We start from the raw sequence: 21,441 nt of genomic DNA, 5'->3' as shown, positions 1-21,441 counted from the left end.
TCCAATTTTGACTAACCCCTAAAAGCGGCGTCGTATGCTCTAGAACTATCAATACCTGGCGGACATGGACAAAATCTGGTCCCTACCCAACCAGAACCGGATCAGAATCAGATGACCCCACTCACCGAATCGGTCCAAGCCCTTACCTTCTCCGATCCACTCACTAGTTAGAAAAATCTTGTTTGCTTCCTTGTTCCTTGCCAGCCAACGCTGACATTTTCCTCCCCATGGAGCCTTCTTTAATTAAAACAATGTTCATGTGCTGATGCACCTGCTGGCTGCTTCTGCTGCTATCGTCGTACTAGACCAATCCTACCCCTGAATTTATTCTTCTTCTTCAGGACTCGGGAGCAAACCGACTCAGTTTCGTCTATTAAAGTTCTGTCCCACCGAGTGTTCCCCACCGTCCTCTCCTTCCCCCGCCTCTTTACCCTCAAATCATTACTGATGGGCCAGCTGCAATTTTTTGCTGGTTCTGTTCTAGAGTCGGTTTGTGGCTTATCAAGTGGGGGAAGTTGCGTTTTTTTATTTTTTCTTATCTTTTTGGTTGTTGTCTTTCTGTCCTTTCGGAGGATTTTCTTTCCTTTTGATTCCAGATGATTACTTGAATGGATAGCTGGAGGGTGCGTCTGGTGATGGGTCTATTTTGTTAGCAAAGGCAGAGATGCTTTTAGCCTGTTTGTGCCTTTCTTCTTTCTTTCATCGTTTCTACTCTGTGATTCCAGCTATTTCTAGTTTAGCCAATAAACTTAGTGGAATTCAGTAAGAGCAATAATTGTACTTTTGAAGTAGTGATTCCATAGTAGTGATGCAATTCCCCCATTGAAGCCGCCTTTAAGGACTCACTGTGAGACCTGCTTTGTCTTCCGTAGGCAAGAACTATTTAGCAAAGCAGCAACAGAAGTTCACTTTTGATTTTCTCTTTCTTTTTTTTTGTTAGCGGAAAAATTATAGGCTTTAATGTTAATTTCACTGGGTACTAGAACCATGAAACAACATTCTGCTCTTTATTACTCTTGTAAACAACCAATGAAATTGATCAAATCTACGTATTCATATGAAGAGACTCCACTTCCACTACCACTCTCCTTCACAGGTAGCGCAACCCTCTTGAGCAATGTCAGTTATCTGAACGCCGGTATCATATATCTGCCCAGCTTTCCAATCGGCTGGAAGGACCTTTTTTGCCCACACCCACTTGCCGTCGTATCCACCCGTCACCACCAGCCGGAACTGCAAAGGGCCGGCGGGAACCCTGTCTGTGTCCCAGACAGCACCATACTTACGGGACATGAACTGCCACGCTGAAGACCCAACCTTCAAATTCAATTGCTCCATGTGAGAACAGAGTTTCCATTTATATAAATCGTTTCATCTTCGAGTTTCAAACGTTTGAGAAAATATTACCTGAGCTACATCAACTACCAGTAAGTCAGTTTGGCCACCTTGAAAGAGGAATTTAATTGCCAAGTAGTGTGGCTTTTGGCTTCCTTCTTCCACTCTCACTGATAAGTTTTGGTTCTTGTACTCGCAAGGTATCCTGTAATCCATTAACATCCTATCTATATCAGCATCAATTTGAACGAAAATTAAAAATTTAGCTTGATTGGAATTAAATATTTGGTTGTCGAATATATGGGGCCCGCCTCAGAATAACACAAAAATAGTGGATGGCAAATCTCTTGAAATATTATTCTTTGTACCTCTTATACTCCACCTCGGCAATTCCAAGCTTTTTCATGTCTGATGCCATATCTTTCCGGGCCATGGCCTGGAAAGCTCTGCCGCTAAGAACAAAATCAGTACCATTGCTTTTATTGAGGTCTGTCACAATAAACTTAATTCCTTCCTTTTTGCAAAGATTCTTGTTCTTGCATCTCATCTGCAAGGACACAACGGATACAGATAAATAATTGATGAAAACAAAATTCTCATCCAAAACTAAAGCAGGACCTGGAAATGAAAACGAAAACCTGAAAGCATGCTCCGCAACCGATTCCATTTCTATACAGAGCGGAGCTTGCAGCAGCGACATGTCCACCAGAGAACCCAAGAGCCATGGAACCATACCCACACGTTCCGGCTATATCAAGCATCAAGAAACCAAATTCAAGTCAACACCCACATCAAACATCTACTACCAAGAAGAGAAAACAACCCACTCAAATCAACAACAGGCCAACCTGTGATTGCCGAAGGAGAAGAGTAATACGCAGCTTTCCCCTGACGCAGGCATCTATCACAGGCCGTGACAGAGGAGACAAAGAAGAGCAAGAGCGAACCCAAGAGAAAGCTATCCATTTCCCAGAATCTTGTGTGCGCGAAGAAGATTGACAGTGATTCGAATATATATAGACTGGAAGAAGGGAGTGGAATTGCAGAATTGCAGGTGCTTAAACGTCAAAACGAGGACGATTTTGCAATGGGGCCATGGCACCCCTCCGGATGATTTATTTATAGCAAATCCGCAAGGAGTATATCTTGAGTGGGGGAGGAAAGCGATAAGCAATAGCGAGTACGCGGCGGGGAAAAGGGAAAAAATGGTAAATCCTCACCGACTGCAGGACGCGGAGATACAGCTGGGGGGCAGAGGGAGTGGGGGTCTCCGCTCTTGTCATTTAATGGAGGTGGAAAAGAGGGGCGTGGCGAAGTGGACTTTAAACTAGGGGAGCCTCGCCTCCATTTTGACGTAGGAAGAGGTCAGCAATCAGTGAAATGAACAATGGGACTGTAATGTGGAAAAGGCTATAAGGGCTTTCTTACCTGGTAGTGATCTCCACAAGGATCTCTAACAACCCATCTGAAAGCTAGCTTCTGTACGACCAAAGAGAATAAAGCCATATTTGGCCCACTCTCCATTTTTCAAAGGAAAAACTTTTTAATTGGAGGACAAATAACTACATTTTTCTCGAATACGCGACTTTCGATGTCATCGCTCTTCTGGTTTCAGAAGCTGGCGAATCGACTGTGATGGCACAGGAGATCATGGAAGAGTGACTCTTCCAAGGAAAATGCTGGATCGTATTCAAAGGGTTTGGGTGTATTGGTAGTTTCATCTTTGCTTTCGTAAATGGTATGGGCTGTTAGGCTGCAAATTTTGTTTTACGTTTAGGAAATTGTTTCGTAAATGTTGATATGATTCACTCAACTCTCTTAAACGTGGAAAAATCATGGTGCATTGTGTTTTGGATCAATACCACGGTTACATGATTCACGATTCTAAATCCATTTCACTTATTCCAGGTCACTTCAGTTCATCAGCTAGACTTGGAAGTGTCAAAGAGTATTAAAAATGTCTTACATGATTCTCACAATAAGAAGTCTCATAGAACAAGAATTAATATTGTCGAAACCAGTGCGCTAAAAGGCTTGAACTTGTTAGGAAAGCAACCCCATGGATGACCCAGTCGATACAAACAAATATTCCAATACTCCCTCGCACGGAGAAAACCCATGGACAAATTCACCGAAAAAACCCGAGACAAATTCCTGAAAAAACCCAGGACAAATTCGGTGGGAGCGGGATTCGAACTCGGGACCAACCTGCTCTGATACCATGTTGAAACCAGTGCGCTAAAAGGCTCGAACCTTTTAGGAAAGTAACTGCATGGATCTTATACAAGGACTGGCCCAGTCGATACAAACAAATATTCCAACAAATATGGTGGAGTCTTAAATAGTCTCACAGGAGGAGGTTATACAAAAGAGTCTCAATTAAAGGTGTTTTAGTTATATTAGTCTTCTATTTATGTTCAATTGTTATAAGACTTATCTTTAATGTTTAACTTCGGGTGTAATCGGAACAAAGGTAGTTTAATTGTAATTGAATTCTATTAGTTTTCTCAAGTATAAATAAAGGATCATCGTACTCAAATTATAGTAAGTCAATGAAATATTTCTCCTTTCTAGAAACTCAACATGGTATCAGATCAGGTTTTGTGTGTTGACTTTGTCAACCCACAGAGATAATGTGATCCTTTTCTGATTTATCACTCTAGTAGTTTAGGTTCGTATTCTAGTTTGTTTTTTTTCATGTCCTATTATCCGTTGGTTTCTTATCATTCAAACCTTTATATTGAACTTTTGATTTAGCTCATAGAGAAGAAGAGAGAGGAATTCATTTGGAGAAAATAAGAGAGAAAAAGAGGTTATAGACTTATATCCTAACCTTCCCCATAAAGCTCAATTTATAGATTAATAAAACTAAAATATTACAATAATACCCCTAGAACTTAACCTAATTACATCAGTGCCATCTCTATGAGATAACTCTTTATTTACCATCCTGCCATCACTATATGGGCCTATGGGCTTCTCCTTGGGTTATGGGCCTTGAACCCATCTTCCACATCTCTTAGATGTGTGGGCCTTCTTTGGTTTTATAGACTTGAGCCTATCTTTTAACATACTTGGATGTGTGCACCTTCCTTGGTCGTGTGGGCTTGGGCCCATCTTCCAACACTCCCTGTTATGCTAGGGGTGAGAAAACATCATGAACGCCCAAATTACTGCAAGTGGTGTATAGGATCTTTTCGAATAAAATGTCAGTCCACCATATCTTCCAACACTCCCCCTCAAGTTGGTGCTCTCTTCCAAGAGGCCCAACTGGCATAATATAAGTGAGAGTAAAATAACTCCTAGCAGTAAGACATTGCTTCATACTCAAGTTAAATGACTCATGCTAGATGTTGGACATACTCGTATCCTCTGTAGGTAGTGAGTCTATAGGCCATTGCTCAGAAGTGTAATAAAGTTCCTCCATCACAATGTCCCTCCACAGGACACCGACTCTCAAATGGTAGCAGTAATAAATGCCAATTAAGGGAGGTAAGGGGTGGCTAGAGCTCGGCTTGGTTCGATTCAATTTAACTGGATCACGAACTGAGCTCGAGATCCGAATAAGGCCTGTTTCAGTTAACGAGCCGAACTCGACCGAACCATGGTTTGATGAGTTGCTATGTTGTGTTTGCCTTGAACAAATTCAGATTATATCTGTTAGGGTCAAAGGTTATAGTGTTCACTGATTCTTCTTTGAAGTACTTATTATCCATCAAGGATACTAAAGCTCGCTTGATTAGATGGATCTTGCAATTGCAAGAATTTGACCTTGAGATTCGAGATAAGAAGGATTGTGAGAATGTTGTTGCTAATCATCTATCTAGGATCTGTGTAGCACCTCAGGAACGATCCCTTCCCTGATGAACAACTTCTCCAAGTATCCCAGTTGCCTTGGTTTGCTGACATAGTCAACTATCTTGTAACTCTTAAGATTCCTGATTATTGGAGTAAACAAGATCTGTTGAAATTCTTTTCCCAAGTCAAACATTTTTTTTGGGATGACCCTTATTTGTTCAAGGTGTGTCTAGACCAAGTCATTAGGCGTTGTGTACCTGAGCAAGACTTTGCCAACATTCTTGAATTTTGTCATTCCCACACATGTAGTGGACATTTTGGTGCTAGAAAGACCGCGACTAAAGTCTTGCACTGGGGTTTCTATTGGACTTTATTATTTAGAGACGCCCTTGAGTTTTGTCGTGTGTATGAGAGATGCCAACGGACTGGTTATTTGTCTAGGAAGAACATGATGCCTCTTAACCCCATTCTTATTGTTGAATTGTTTGATGTGTGGGGTATTGACTTCATGGGTCCTTTTCTTGTCTCGTTCGGCTATCAATACATCCTTGTTGCTGTTGAATATGTCTCTATATGGATTGAAACTATTGCATGTAAGACAAATGATCACAAAGTGGTGGTAAAGTTTTTAAAAGAAAACATCTTTAATCAGTTTGGTACCTTGAGAGCGATTATCAGTGATGGGGGATCTCATTTTTGTAACAGAGTATTTTCGACCTTGTTGAAGAAATACTCCATCACTCATCGGGTGTCCACTCCGTACCACCCGCAAACTTGTGGCAAGTGGAAATCTCTAATAGGGAGATCAAACGGATTTTGGAGAAGTCGATTCGCTTTGATAGGAAAGATTGGTCCACTTGATTGGACGATGCTTTATGGGCCTATCGAACCGCTTATAAGACTCCTATTGGGATGTCTCCCTTTCGCCTAGTGTTCGGCAAAGCATGTCATTTATCTGTTGAGCTTGAGCATAGAGCTTATTGGGCCATTAAGGATTTGAATTTTGATTTGGCTCAAGCGGGTGAGGAGAGGAAATTGCAATTGAATGAGTTGGAGGAGATACGTCATGATGCTTATGGGAGTGCCAAACTGTAAAAGGAGCGAACAAAGCTTTTACATGATAAATCTATTTTTTTCAAGTCTTTTACTGTTAGGCAGAATGTTTTACTTTATAACTCACGATTGCATTTGTTTCCAGGGAAGCTGAGATCCAGGTGGTTAGGTCCATTTGAGGTTACACATGTGTTTCCTCATGGCGCTGTTGATATCCGAATAAGGCTTGTTTAAGTTAATGAGACGAGCTCAACCGAACCATGGTTCGATTCGAAAGCTTGTGACCCAGCTCATTAACTTAATGAGCGGCCTGAGATTCGGGGAGTCAGGAGGCGGGCGGGGAATCAGGAGCTCTGAGTAGAGTGACCAGCGAGCGACAGGTCGATTGATTTAGACTTTGTTTCTTTCGCTTGTGTTCTCTCGGCGGGAATTAGGGAGCAAAGATCGGCTTTTGTCACTCGTCAGGCAGCGATTCAGCAAAAAATGGGGGGATTTCTTCTTCTTATTCCTCATTCTCCCTCTTCGATTCCTTAATCTCAATCTCAGTCTCGGTCTCCAATTTTTTCCTCTTCGATTTCTTCCTCCAAACTTCTTCCTCTCCAACGGAAGTGATAGTAAGAGGTAAGTTGTTTTATTCTTAATCTTCTGGGTTTTTTTCATCGCCGACCTAACATTGCTTTTTTTTTTTCATTTTTATCTTATGTATTCCATTATTTATGTTCGATTGGACAAATGCCTCTAATGTTTTTTTAGGAGATCCTTCCAGCTTATTTCTCAAAGGTAATCTCATTCTCCCCTAATGTTGATTTTTATTTTTTTAGCTCTTACTGTTCTATTGTATTTTGTATTTTAATTGTTTTGTATTAATGTTTTAACTCACCACCTCTCCTTAGATTCGGCACTCTGTGTGTTTCCTTCACCTTTTCACTGCAAATTAAAAGGTTCAGAGAGCTCCATTTTCTGGGAAGAGACATCTCATATGTGGAAGATGAAAGCCAAAAAGCTATAGGTTTATCTCTATATTAAAGATTTTAAAAATGGAATAAATATTCCTTTACTTGCTTGAAGAAAATAAGAAATTATGGACTTAGAAAAGATAAGTGTTGCAAGTGAGAAGTGACTAGCTCAAAGACGTGGTAAATTATCTCAGACTCCTCATTTCCTAATTATAGGAATTTAAATATTGGCATTAGGACATCTAGGAAGAAATTGGGAGCTTATACACTTAATTGCATCTAGAAACCTCCCTAAGGAGGTACATACAAGTTCCTACTTGAGCATTTTTGATAATCTTGCTTTGTCTTTTCCTGTCAATGTCATTATAGTGTTCCACCTAGAATTGTTAATCTTGCTTTGTCTTTTCCTGTCAATGTTATTAAAGTATTCTCCTTATTGCTGATAAGTATCTTAGATTATGTGTAGGATCTTAAACATGTTGATTTTATCTCAAAAATAAAAAAGTAACATGTCGATATGTTTTATACCAGTTGATGGAGACCAATCTATCTCACCATATTGACCCATATTTACCATTTTTTGGTAGCCATTGTTTATACTCTTAACTATATTATGAAGTAGTCCAAATTGAGCACTATTGTTTGTTGTATTTCAAAGAGACTTCCATTATAGTATTAAATATGAAGTTTGTCCTGGGACTTTGTATTTTCTTTTTACTTAAAAGGATCTTAGTCCAATGTTCTAGGAACCTTCAACATTCATGAAAATAGATCTTGATGACAATTATTTTAATAAACCAACTTAAAATAATCATCAAGAGGGTTAGAGTTGATCTTTGGTCTATCACCTTCATATGGAACTCATCTTTGTACATAATGGGTAGCTTCTCGTACCCTGTTATTGTACGAGTTGGTGGATGAAATGCTCTTCTGAGACATTCTTTTGCAGTTAGTACATTATATTCTTGTTGATTGGCTTTAGAAAATTAAGCATTTGGTATTGAATGAGGCAAACCCAGAATCCCTTTATCGTAATACACACCCATCCTAGAGAATCTTGTAATTAGTTGGACAAAATTCGTAAGCTTTACTGTGAAATATTCCTTTTCCTTTACTTAATGGGAGGTGATTGTTTGGTTTATCATCTCACATGGGTTCTGGTTGTGGATACAATTCCCATTACAATGTAGTACTTGTGCATCTATATTTGCATAGTTGACATGGAAAAAATTTCATAAAATCCTCAATCTCTTTCTTAGACGAACTTAAGTTTACATATTTGATTGCTAAATCTAGTGATCCTATACTTTCTGGATCATATGTAAATGGGAGGAGTTATGTAGCCTTTGAGACATTATCTATAGTTTTAGATGGACCTGCTAATTTGGTTTTCCAGTTGTAAGTGTTTTCCACTACTATGTTTCTGTGCCTTTTTTGAGTTTTAAATCCTTTAACTTTGCTTTCATTTGTTTTTTAAGTTTCTGATATGGATATGGTTCTTCGCTTTCATCTATTGACTCTATTCCTTTTCTCAACTTCCTTCATCACTACTACTTCCTCTTTATGACTTCCTATCTAGTTGGGGATTTTTTTCTTTTTTTGGTCATTGAAGTAATTCGGTTGTCAATTATACAAATCAAAACAAGCAAAACCCAAACAAACCTCAACACGTCCAGTCATTCCTTGTTATGTACAATTATCTTGTCATATTCTTAATAAACTTATTTACATTTGATAAACTTTTATTTTGGACTTCACATGTCATATCTTGTTATTTTTTGTTCAATATTTTATGTTTTAGGCTCAAAAAATTAGTGATGATCTCAATCTCAATGAGATTGATTGTGTAGGTCTGCTGGTTTATGCTAATCCAAAGGTAATAATCATTGCCCCATGTTTAAATAATTTAGATGACTAAATCCTGCAAAATGTTGTCAAATAGGAAGAATAACTAGCAGCTTTTAGTAGCGATCGGTTTTTTTGTATCTATCCGGTTCAATTGGAGCTTAAAACTAGTTTTCATGGAACTACTAATGTTGTTTGGATTTATCTTTGTTGCTTGGATTGCTTTTTTTTATGTTTTTAGTTTGTAATTTTTTTTTTGTAGAAGTAAGAATATCAACACCTCCCCTCAATTGACATCAATAATTAACACTAGTTCTAGTGTGGCTATAGATAGTGACTCAACTCCACCAGAGTCATATCCCTCTAGAACTATTATTGTAACAGAAGTGAGCCTAGATGAAGGTACCCTAAATGAGGATGAAGGTGACTCTACCCATTGTTCGAAAAGACAAAAAAAGGTCTCATGTGTGGTTTGAATTCAAAGAAGTCTCACATAATGGTACAAAATAGGCTCAATGTATTGATTGTAAAACGAATTTGAGTGTTATTAGTAGTGGAGTGACCACACATACGAGTCGACATTTAAAACGTTGTCTTGGTAGAAAAGTGGCAATGAGAAAACAAGAAACCATAAACTTTCAACTAGTGGGGTCTAATGTTGATCAGAGTCCATCTGGACTTCCTTTTATGGATTTTGGAAGCAAATATGATCAAGCAAAAATAAGAGTACTCATTGCTCATTGGATTTTTATGCATGAATATCCATTCATGATAGTAGAAGAGGAGGATTTAATTTTATAATGAAGATGAAAAATGTGAATTATGAAAAAATATCATGTAAGACCATTAAGAAGGAGTGTATAGAGGTGTATGAGGTAGAGAACAAGAAATTAAATTTTTTATTAAAAGAGATTAACAAGATTAGTCTTACCATGGATCTTTGGAAGTCCCAAAATCAAAAGATTGAATACATGGTTATTATTGGGTATTTTATTGACAGTAATTGGAACAAAAACGAGTCTTGAGTTTTGTGCATGTTCCTTTTCCTTGTCGTGGTGTTGACATAATAGATGCTATTTACAAGCGTTTGAAAGATTGGAAAATTTAAAATAAAATATTTAGTATCTCAGTTGATAATGTGGCATATAATGATGTTTGTCTGAGAGTTTTGAAAGAAGATTTTTCATGAAAAAAGAAATTGATTTGTAGTAGGAAGTTATTTCATGTGTGTTGTTGTGCTTATATTCTAAACTTATTAGTAAAAAATGGTCTTGTCCATATTAATGATATGATTGAGAATGTGCATGAGAGTGTCAAATTCATAAATCTGTATGAGGCTATACTTTGCACTTTTTCTGAAATTGCACAAAAACTAGAACTAGGTGAAAAGAGGTTGGTTATTGATTGTCCAACTCATTGGAACTCCACTTATGACACGTTGTCTTCTGCATTAAAATTCAAAGATGCATTCCCTAGATTTCAAGTTAGTGAACCAACTTATGATTGTTTGCCAAGTTTTGATGAATGGGAAAAGGTTGAAATGGTGTGTGAGATTCTAGAAGTTTTTAATGTAGTTATTAATATAATTTATGGGAGTGACTACCCTACTTCTAATTTGTACCTTAGTAATGTATATAGGGTAAAAGAAGTTCTAAATTTTTATTCTACAAATGAAAATGTTTTCATTAGGACAATGGTTAGTAGAATGAAAGATAAATTTGAGAAGTATTGGGGTAAATGCAATTTGTTGATGGTTGTTGCTTCAGTTTTGGATCCAAGGGTCAAATTAATGTTGATCGAAATGTGTTTTCCAGAGATATGTTTTGAGGAGGAAGCTGCGATGAATATAAACTTAGTTCGACATACCTTATATGAGATTTAAAATATGTATCCTTATATAATATTGATATTAGAAATAAAGGGAGATCTTCAAGTACTAGCTCTATGGGTGTTACCACAAGTTGTAGGTCTTATTGTTCATGAAGTTCAGGTTGGTCAAAATTAATGGCTTATGTAAAACAAGTGGAAGTAGTTAATTCACCAATGTCAAAATTGGAAAATTATCTTGAAGAAAGTGTGTATATTTGTGAGAAAACTTCACAATATGATTTTGATGTTTTAGAATGGTGGACAGTGAATCATATGAAATTTCGGGTATTATCTAAGATGGCAACAAATATTTTTATAATTCCCACATCCACAGTAGTTTCAGAGTCTACCTTTAGTGCTAGTGGTAGAGTAATAGACTCATATCGTTCTTCCTTGGCACCAAATACAGTTCAAGATTTGATTTGTGGCAGTGGTTGGGTTTGGGATCTTCACGGTGTCACGAAAATCAAAATGTGAATTTTTTTTGAGTAATTATTTATTATGATATTTTTTAGTATATCTTTTTTAGTTTTATTTAAGCATGAGAAGAAGATTGTGGAGATAATGCTACCAGTTACATGATTTTTCATGTTTTTCTTATCACGTTAATTTTAATATTTTTAACTACATCAAGTAACTAGTAGTGGAAAGGTATTTTTTTTATCTGACAATAATAAGTTTTATTTTTTTGTTTTTGTCATATGTAGAGATTTTGCTCATGTGGGGACTAAGTATTATATTTTCTAGCATGAAGAGAAAGAGTTATAGTTTATAAATTTATAGTTTTTATAGTTTTTATTTGGGTGATTCTAAATTGATATTGACATTTCATTTAATTTTTGTGTGTTTGATTATTGTATAAAGTTTATTCATAATATTATGCAGTGTTTATGGAGTGTATAGAAAATTTTATGCAGGTATTATGTACATAGGTTATGCCCAATTTTAAGTAGAGGTCATGCCCAATTTTATGCAGGTATTATGTACATAGATTATGCCCAATTTTAAATAGAGGTCATGCCCAATTTTAAATAGAGAACATACCCAATTTTATGAAAAATTTATGCCCAATTTTATGTAAAATGTATGCATAATTTTGTATACAATTTATTTGACATGTACTTTTTGAAAAGTTTTAAATGTATGTTGGAACTTGAACTCAAGACTTGCATTTTTTGAAAAGTTTTAGATGTATGTTGGAGCTCGAACTCGGCTTGAGCTCGAGCTAGGTAAAAATTTTAGGCTCGAGGCTAGGCTCTGCTCAAACATAGGTAGGTTCGGGCTCGGCTCAGCTCGATGCCACCCCTAGTAACAGGTAATCACACGAAAGATAATATTTTGGGGCCACCATGTGTTTTTTTCTTCATCAGAATAATCAATGATGACAACATTCAGAAACTAAGAAGTCCTTCAATAATAATGTCTCAGCCAAAGAGACACAATAGCAATAGCTGAATTGGGCACCAAATAATATGTTGACCAAATAATTAAAAGCTTTAAAAAATACCCATAAATAATCTGTTGCGAGTTTGTGAACCAAATAATATATTGACCATACTTTAAAATAATAATCTATTCGGAGACAAAGAACCGAGTTGAGCCGAGTCATGTATTAGATCAATATAACTGAGTCTTAGAAGAAATAGGTATAAAACTCGGGACCCGGGCACATATAACCGAGGCAAAAAAATTAGTGGGCCAAGTCGGGTTGACCCAATCTGAGTTGACCCAGTAGATAGAAGCAACGCTCAGGTTGGCAAGTTCGTTGGGTTAACTTGGCCTGGTCTGGGTTGGGGGAACAGGCTTGGCTCGGGTTATAAATCAAGTTTTCCAACTTTGGAAACATTTAATCCAACAACAGTCATCGTCCCCATTTCCGAACAGAGCAAAAAATGAGAGGGATCGTCGTGGCCGCCGGTGATGAACCAACAATGCCAGAGAAGCAGCTTTGAGAAGAATCAAAAGTTTCCTAAAAGTAGTAGTTAGATCTTCTAATGAAGCAACAACGATGAATGTGGAAGAACTACCAGTTATAATTAGCAACTCGACAATATTCTTGGTATATGCAGCAACGAAGTACTGAAAGAGGCAACGACAGAAAATAGAAACAAAGATAATCGTTTATATGTAGTAACTCGGAATAATGACAACAAGCTAGATCGGAATCTGTATCTTGGTATGGAAAGGCAGAGTTGACCTCGGATGATTGGCCAGATTGGTAGTAATGAAACGGTAGCATCAAATTTTTTGGAGTGTGTCGGACCAATTTGATCAAGCAAAAAATTCTGTCTAGAGATAAATCACTGGCAATGACGATTTTGGAGAGGAGATTCAAGTAATAAGATCTTAAAATCCAGCTACGTATCCTCTAGTTTTTGTAATGGAAATCTAGTTGCAACAGTAGCCTCTGCTACAAGATCAAGGAGATACGAGATTAATGACAGCTTTGAACAACAATCAAAAGAAGAGCGTCGTGAAGATAGGATTGCTAGATGGAGGTAGCCCAAACGGAACTATCCCTATTCGAAGAGCTCAATTCAGGGATTTTCTAAGATTTCGGTCTTTGTCTAGTTTTGGCATCCGGTATCAACCCTGGAATAGAACCAGTCTGCAATTCGGAGACAATCCATCTTGTTTTGTTGTTAAGTAATAATGACTAGATTAACTAGGAAACAAATATAACAAAATACCAATTTAACGTGGTTCGCCTAACTCTGGCTATGTCCACAGGTTGTTGTAGATATTTTATTATAGGAAGAAAATACACAGGGTGTTTACAACACTTATAAGTCACAACTCCTCTTCCTCCGATGAGCTCTTCTGCTTCATATTCCGGGTATGTAGTAGGACCTGGCGAGCGGGAAGGAAATTGCAGAGATCGTCTTGGTCCCTCTAGAAGCTTCAACTACCATGGACTGTCTCTGCTTTGTGTGAAGCTTGACCTTGCGCTATGACAAAGACGTCGTGGACTAGAGCAGTGTAGTGCTCTCTCACCTCCAATACGATCAAGAGTTCCCTCCAGAAACAAAACCAATGCTTCCTAATCAGCTTGTCCTGCAATCAACACCAAACCCCTGGCGGCGATGCTCCCCTAGATTCAAAAGCTAATCTTCCCAAAGCCTCTCACAACTTCCAATACTCCCATTCTATATAGGTATGGGTTAGCTCTCTCTAGCCACCCTCAATCATTGTCCCCTATAGGCAAAGCGCATATCCCGAACTTGGGTAGCTAAGTGACAACGTAAGCGACGCCCTGAAAGTTGCAAGTACCAATGCTTCGACCCTACTTCTGGTAATAGCTGTTGGGGTCGTAGCAGTTGGCTCTCCTCTGGATTTGTCTGCAGCTTGCTCTTCACTCCAAACATGCTTAGTCTAGTGCCGCCTGCAACTTTTCCTTTGCCAGATTTAGATATTCGGGATTCCGGGTTAAATTTGAATTTTTTATCTGAGTGCCTTCACTGACAATGCCCATGCCTCCTCTGACAATCTCCCACTTGAATATTGATATCAATCTGTCTTCATACACATCAATGTAGCAGCTCTTTCTTGGTCTTGTCATTCTTGTAGGCCAACTGAAGCTGAACATAACTTCAGTTTATCTATAATCACTGTTTTTGTTAGCATATTTGCATGATTCCCGTTACCTTGGATCTTCTTCAGTGTTAGCACCTCATCCTCTAATAGAGATCTGATGAAGTGATAACGTAGTCCAATATGCTTGGTTCTAGAATGAAATGAAAAATTCTTTGCCAAATGTATCACACTCTAACTGTCACTATACAAAGTATTCTTCTTTTGCTTGAATCTTAGCTCAGTTAACAATCCTTGAAGCCATATCATCTCTTTACTGGCTTCTGTTATTGCCATATATTCAGCTTCAGTGGTGGATAATGCAATAATCTTCTGTATCTGCGACTTCCAACTAACAACCGTTGTGTCCACCGTAAACACATAACCAGTGGTGCTTCTCCAGTGATCAACTTCTCCTGCAAAATCTTCATCTACGTACCCTTGTACTTTCAATTCACCTTTACCAAAGTACAAACACTTATCTGTGGTGCCTCATAGATGTCTCAAGATCCACTTTACTGCTTTCCAGTGGGTCTCTCCTGGGTTTGACTTAAACTTGCTAACACTCCCACTACGGGACCAATATCTGGTCTCGTACAAAACATTGCATACATCAAACTACCAAGGGCTAAGGTGTAGGAAATCTTATCCATAAAATCTCCCTCTCTTCTTCCATCTGAGGGGATTGATCTTTGGATAGGCATAAGTGTTTGTCCAAGGGTGTGCCAACTGGCTTGGCATTGCTCATATTGAATCTCTACAAAACACGATTGATGTACTCTGTTTGAGATAATTTCAAAACTCCTTTTTGCTTATCTCATGTGATTTGCATTTTGAGAATCTTCTTTGCTGAACCGAAGTCTTTCATGTCAAATTCTTTTGACCATTGCCGCTTCAAGCTTCTGATTTCATCCATATCTGAGCCAGCTACTAACATATCATCGATATAAAGTAGCAAAATGATGTAACTGGACTTGTACCTTTTGAAGTAGCAACATTGATCGATATTGTATTTCTGAAAACCTTCTTTATGCATGAAACTGTCAAACTTTCTGTACCACTATCTTGGGGCCTGTTTCAAACCATATAAGCTCTTTTTGAGTTTGCACACCATATTCTCTTTCTCATTTTTCTAAGAAACCTTCTGGTTGATGCATATATAACTCCTCATCCAAGTCTCCGTGAAGAAATACAGTTTCACATCCAACTGCTCTAGATAGAGATCTTTAGTGGCAACAATATTGTTGGAAGATAGGTCCAAGCCCACACAACCAAGGAAAACCCACATATCTAAGAGTATTATAAGATGGGCCACACAACCAAGGAAGGGCCACAAGATGGGCCCAAGCACATAAGAAGTAGGATCTACCATGATTACCACAAACTCACATCCTTATTACATAGGTTGGAAGATCAAAAAAGACTCACAAAGGCATCTTTATCATATGGTCACGTCCTAGAAGAGTTCTAGTTTGAGTTATGTTTGTTTTTTATCTATATTGAGTTATTTAATTATGCTAGGACTTATCTTTAAGTATTAGAATTTGGGTGTAATTGAGACAAAGGTAGTTTTATTGTAATTGGACTATACAATCTTTCTCTATTATAAATAGAGGTTCATGTGCTTTGATTATAATAAATTAATGAAGTCAATGAAGTATTTTTTTTCTATAAATTCAACATGGTATGAGAGCAGTTTCTATGAGTTGACTTGGTCAACCCATAGAGATAATGAGATCATTTTCTCTAAACCCTAAACCCTAAGTCTAGGTTCATAGTTATTCTTTTCAGTCCCTATACCCATAGATTACTTTGCATTTTTAACCTTTATAATGAGATTTTAATATTTCAAATTATATATTGACGGAAAGATATTTGAGTCTAATTTCCAAGGAAAAATTATTTTTTTCCAATCGGAGTTATCTACAAAGAGAAATCGATATTTGAATGAGTGTAGGTCAGATTGAAAAAGAGGTTTGATCAGCAGCAGAAAGCTTGAATTTTTGAGGTATTTTATGCTATCAAGAACTAGACTTTATTTATATATATATCAAAAGAAATATTTGTAAGTTTATTCTCTTACATATTCAACCAGTTTTAATTCGTATTTATCTACAAAGAGAAATCGATATTTGAAGCAATGAAGGTCAGATTGAAAAATAGGTTCGAGCAGCAGCTAAAAGTTTCAACTTCCAAGGGATTTTATGCTATCAAGAATAAGACTTTATATGGAGAATTATATATCAAAAGAAATATCTGTAAGTTTATATTCTTAACTATTCAACCAAATTCTATATCTGAGTTTTTTATAAGGAGATATTGATCTTGGAAGAGTCAATGGTTATGCTAGAAAAAAAGGAGAAACAGTGCTTAGTTAAGCCAGATGACAAAGACAGAAATCTATCAGATTATTTATCTTCTGATAACTATATTTTATGAAGAGAAGTTATTTGGATGAAAATTATTTAAGTATAGTTTCATAAGGATAAATTTCATGTCAATCTGATTTATTTTTAAAGATATATTCACATTAGAAGAATCAAAGGTCATGCTAGTATTCTGTTGCATTGAAAATTTTGAATTTATGCCCATTATTTTGCATCACGTTTTGAGTTGATATATCAGGAAAATATCTCACTACTCCCTGATTTGAGGGCTTATTTATACATCTGTGTTATTTGGGCTTATTGCTTCATCTATGATATTTGGTTCAAGCTAGGATCACTGCCATTACATCCCAATTTGAAGGAGAGAAGTAGAAGAAGTACAAGAAAGAGGTATTTTATTCCATATGTTGTTGATAAGTTTATGTGACCAAAATATTCAAGAAAGGGGGAGCACAAAAGATGAAGCTTCTACATCTAAGAAAAAAATATTTATATCGTATTCGGATTATGATTATTTCATGGGTCCTTCTACCAGGTTTATTATTTTGGTTCGTGTTATATGAGTTGGAAGATGGTCATGTTATGTTCAGCTACAACTATTATGTCTCTTTGGGGAAATTATTATTGAAGAAGAGGTGGCCTCAATACCTTTTCTCATACCATAATTTATTTGACTCTAAAAAATAGTTTTACATGGTAAATCTATTTTTCGCAAGTCTTTTATTGTTGGGCAGAATGTTTTACTTTATAACTCACGATTGCATTTGTTTCCAGGGAAGCTAAGATCCAGGTGGTCCGGTCCATTTGAAGTTACACAAGTGTTTCCTCATGGCGCTATTGAGATCCACAATCACGGAGACGGGTCGGTCTTCAAAGTTAACGGTCAGAGGCTCAAACCGTATCTTGAGAATGTCCCCACACCGGAGGAGGTGATGGTGATTTTATTACAGGAACCTGTCATTTCAACTTGAATGCGTCAGAGTCTTGCTTACGACTATAAACTTAGCACATTGTGGGAAATCCCCACGTTTCTATCCCTCTGTACATTACATTTTTATTTTTGGTTTATTCATTCTTATTTGGGATAACCTTTGGTGTACTCTAGTCTTGATTGATTGGAGGTCCCCCGGCGATGTCGGCCCCATCATGGACTCGGGGTACTCTCTTGCCGGCTGAGAGCATAAATGGTTCCGGTAGTCGATGACCAGACTTTTGGTCCCTAGTTTGAGAGGTCTGTACTCAAACAACCGTTCTGGGATTGACCAGTTCGATCTTGAAGTATTGAATGAAAACCTTATGGTGAGTAACTTAAGGACTTGTGTTCAGCGTGTGATTCCTGCTACCTTCAGTGGCCAGTCACACGGAGATTTCTTCAAAGTGTGATGTGGGATAGCGGTTTCATCTATGGATGATTACCTACGGGTACGGCTGATAAGAGTAAACCTTCTTCGAGGGAAACTATGTATCATTCCTTGGGGTCTTTATTGACTTTTCAGTATTATCGTTGATGACCAAACACATATGATCCCACCTATGGATTTAGGAGGCCTGAGGGAGCTTAATCCTTACTCTGCTGGAGTATAACTAGCTAAGCTGTTATTCCTTTTTGTAGTCGTTCTGGTGTTTTAACTTTTCCCCATTGAGGATAATGTCAGGTTTAGGTTTTTTTTTTTTTTTGGGGGGGGGGGGACGACTCTTTTATGTCTTACCAATAATTTTCTTTTGATTTTTGTTTGTGGTTTTAAAATTTCTCCTCTTAGTATGTGGTTAACGTTAGTAGAGTTAAAATAAGTTGCTCAAATGTGTTTCAAATTTTTTCGTAAAACTGTGTAGAATATGCCTATTAGAAATCTGATATCATTTGTTGTGATCCATGAGAATTTAGTGGGATAACTTACTATTACATTAGACTTGGAAATTATTTGCAAAAAAGAACATGTAAATCTAGTGTTGATCTATGTTAGTTTGAATAGTCTTGTATGCCTGTTTGTACTCATTCCTTTTTATACCTCAGTGAAATTCCTTGTTGTAATGTATGAATGCAAATGGAAATGCTCTTGCTTGCAAAAGACAAATAACTTCAGAAACAGCCTGGGCAAACCCAGGGACATGCACTAGAACAGTCGGTTACTTAAAAATAAGTGCATGTGCAGTGAAGACGAATACAAAATGGTGGTAATACCAAAAGTATTTAGTGAAACAAAAATTACGCTGGTAATAGCAAAAGTGCGCTGGTAATAGCGTAAAATGGGTTTAAATCTGGAAGCAATGAGTTTCCTTAACTTTGATGATGAATTATAATTTGAAAGAAGTTGTAGGTCAAGATTGAAATTGGTATATTTCTTTTGTGAGATTGTCAGACAACAGGCTTACTCTACCATTTTCTCTTAATTGTGATGTGACTAGGATTTTATTGTTATTTGTTGCCTCTTTGTTCTGTTGAAGTAATTGCTTATGGGTCACATTGGTTCAGGTGGAGTAACAATGAGTATATTTGGATTGATAATATGCTATATTTTACACAAGTTTTCAAATTGCGCAGGATCTCATATGATTTTCAGATATTTTATGATACTAAGTGTTAGTCATATGCTAATGAGGAGTAAATTTTCTTTTTATATTATTGATTTAGATGAATTTTGTGGGTAAATTCCATGCAAACCCTCACGAGACATAACTCGTCCACTACTGCAAAGTAGGGGTTTAACGGCTTGTTGCATGCACTAAATGCAATCGTGCTCCCTAAGAAAGTGGCATTTTCTTTTCCTAGGCTTAATTTTGGTTCGATTGTTGTTTTGCTAGGGACTTGCAAAGATTTAGGTTTGGGGGTGTGATAGATGCCATATTCTGACATTGGAACTAGGTTAATTATAATAGAATAACCTTTATAATTGTGTTATAGGTAGTTATTTATCGGTTTTCAAATGAAACGTGCATTTATTGAATTTGGCATTAATCACTGTCTATATTGCATATTTTTCTCTCCTGAATTATATTTCATTGCTTTTAGGGTTTATTTCTTCCTGAAATGCTTTTTATGGATTCAATTATGGAATTTCAGGAGAATTTTGGTGGAGAAGGAGATATTTACCAAAATGCCCTTAGTGAAAGGGAGGTGATTTTTTAGGGCAAATCGTATTAAAACAAAAGGGGAGCGTCGATTGAAACAGGGGGGCATCGACCGAAACAGAGCACCGTGAACCAAAATAGGGGAAGACCAGAGGAGAGCTCTAGAGAGTCTCCGTCGCGGCGAGTTTGACAGTGCCAATTTCTGTTCGCCAGGCCGAGAGGTGACCCGAGAGGGCTCCTCTGGTGCCAATTCCGCATTCCGACCATCCTCCAGCGTCGATTACCTATTTTTGACCATTCTCGGAGCTATTCCGACTCCGACCGAGACTCGAGAGAGCCGGTTAGAGGACTTCAGCTCCGTTTCGTTCTTCGCCGGTCGTAACCTCCGTCCGTGGGCTTCTATCCTTCTTCGCCGGTGTCATCTCTACCTCCGGCCACTCGCTCTTGCTACCCGAAGCCATCAATTTCGGGAAATTGCAACACCCATGAGAACGAGTCTGCTGCCCGAGCGAGAGGAAGGAGAAGGGGAGTAATCTGTCATTTTGGAATTTAATTTTTCTATAGTTTGAACTTAGATTTTGAATGTTTATTAAATGTGATTTGATAATTAATGTTTATCGAATATTTTTTTTCCGGATATTTGATTAAATTAGCTAGTTAGGGTAGGATTATAATTTAGGTTGGATTTTTGTATTTTAATCCGATTTCTGTCTTTCACTCTATGCGCCCGAGAGGGGCTAGATCCAAGGATTGAGAAATCGGATCCGTGGTTACGTGGCACTCGAGAGAGGCCTGAATCACCGTAAAATCCAGAGTTGACGTTTCCTGTTGTGCAAGTAGTTAACCAGATGATTGCTTGATAATTTAGGATATAATTAGTGTTTAGTTCAGATTAATTCATCATATTTTGTTAGGCTAGTTGACTGAAGAATACACAAAATTCAGTCCTCCCTGTGGATATGACCCTCGCTTCCCGCTAGATTACATGAACGATTCGTACGCTTGTGAGGTATAAAAGCCGATGTAATTAAATTTCACATCACAGGGCCTCATGGAAGGACGCAACAGCGTGAGGGGGAGTGTTGGAAGATGAAGGCATATTAGAAGATGTGCCATTTTATACAAAAAAATTCTATACATCGTATGCAGAAAGTTGAGAGTTCTGTTGTTCTCTCACCCCCAGCTTGAGGGGGAGTGTTGGAAGATAGGCCCAAGCCCACACGACCAAAGAAGACGGACATATCTAAGAGTATTATAAGATGGGCCACACGACCAAGGAAGGCCAACAAGATGAGCCCAATCACATAAGAAGCAGGATCCACCATGATTACCACAAACTGACATTCTTATCACATAAGTTGGAAGATCAAGAAGGACTCACAAAGGCATCTTTATCTTATAGTCATGTCCTAGAAGAGTTCTCATTTGAGTTATGTTAGTCTTTTATCTATATTGAGTTATTTAATTATGCTAGGACTTATCTTTAAGTGTTAGAGTTTGGGTGTAATTGGGACAAAGGTAGTCTTATTGTAATTGGACTCTATTATTTTCCACTATTA

At 37.5% G+C, this 21,441-nt stretch overlaps 1 protein-coding gene across 1 annotated transcript; it reads right to left on the bottom strand.

Annotated features, from left to right (window-relative positions):
* Positions 1–932: 932 nt before the first annotated feature.
* LOC137944620 (expansin-like A3) lies at positions 933–2,302 on the bottom strand. Its single transcript, XM_068790316.1, has 5 exons — positions 2,184–2,302; positions 1,974–2,083; positions 1,704–1,882; positions 1,408–1,540; positions 933–1,317 (listed from the first exon to the last, which is right to left on the bottom strand). Exons 1-5 carry the CDS (start codon positions 2,299–2,301, stop codon positions 1,078–1,080), a joined length of 780 nt encoding a protein of 259 aa, XP_068646417.1. The 5' UTR covers position 2,302; the 3' UTR covers positions 933–1,077.
* Between the last annotated feature and the right edge of the window lie 19,139 nt (positions 2,303–21,441).

This window comes from Aristolochia californica, unplaced genomic scaffold, assembly GCF_029961685.1.
Source record: "Aristolochia californica isolate CCGP_79_NKW_82.1479 unplaced genomic scaffold, dmAriCali1.0.hap1 SCAF_11, whole genome shotgun sequence".
Taxonomy (NCBI): domain Eukaryota; kingdom Viridiplantae; phylum Streptophyta; class Magnoliopsida; order Piperales; family Aristolochiaceae; genus Aristolochia; species Aristolochia californica.
This window is presented reverse-complemented; position numbering and strand designations above follow the sequence as displayed.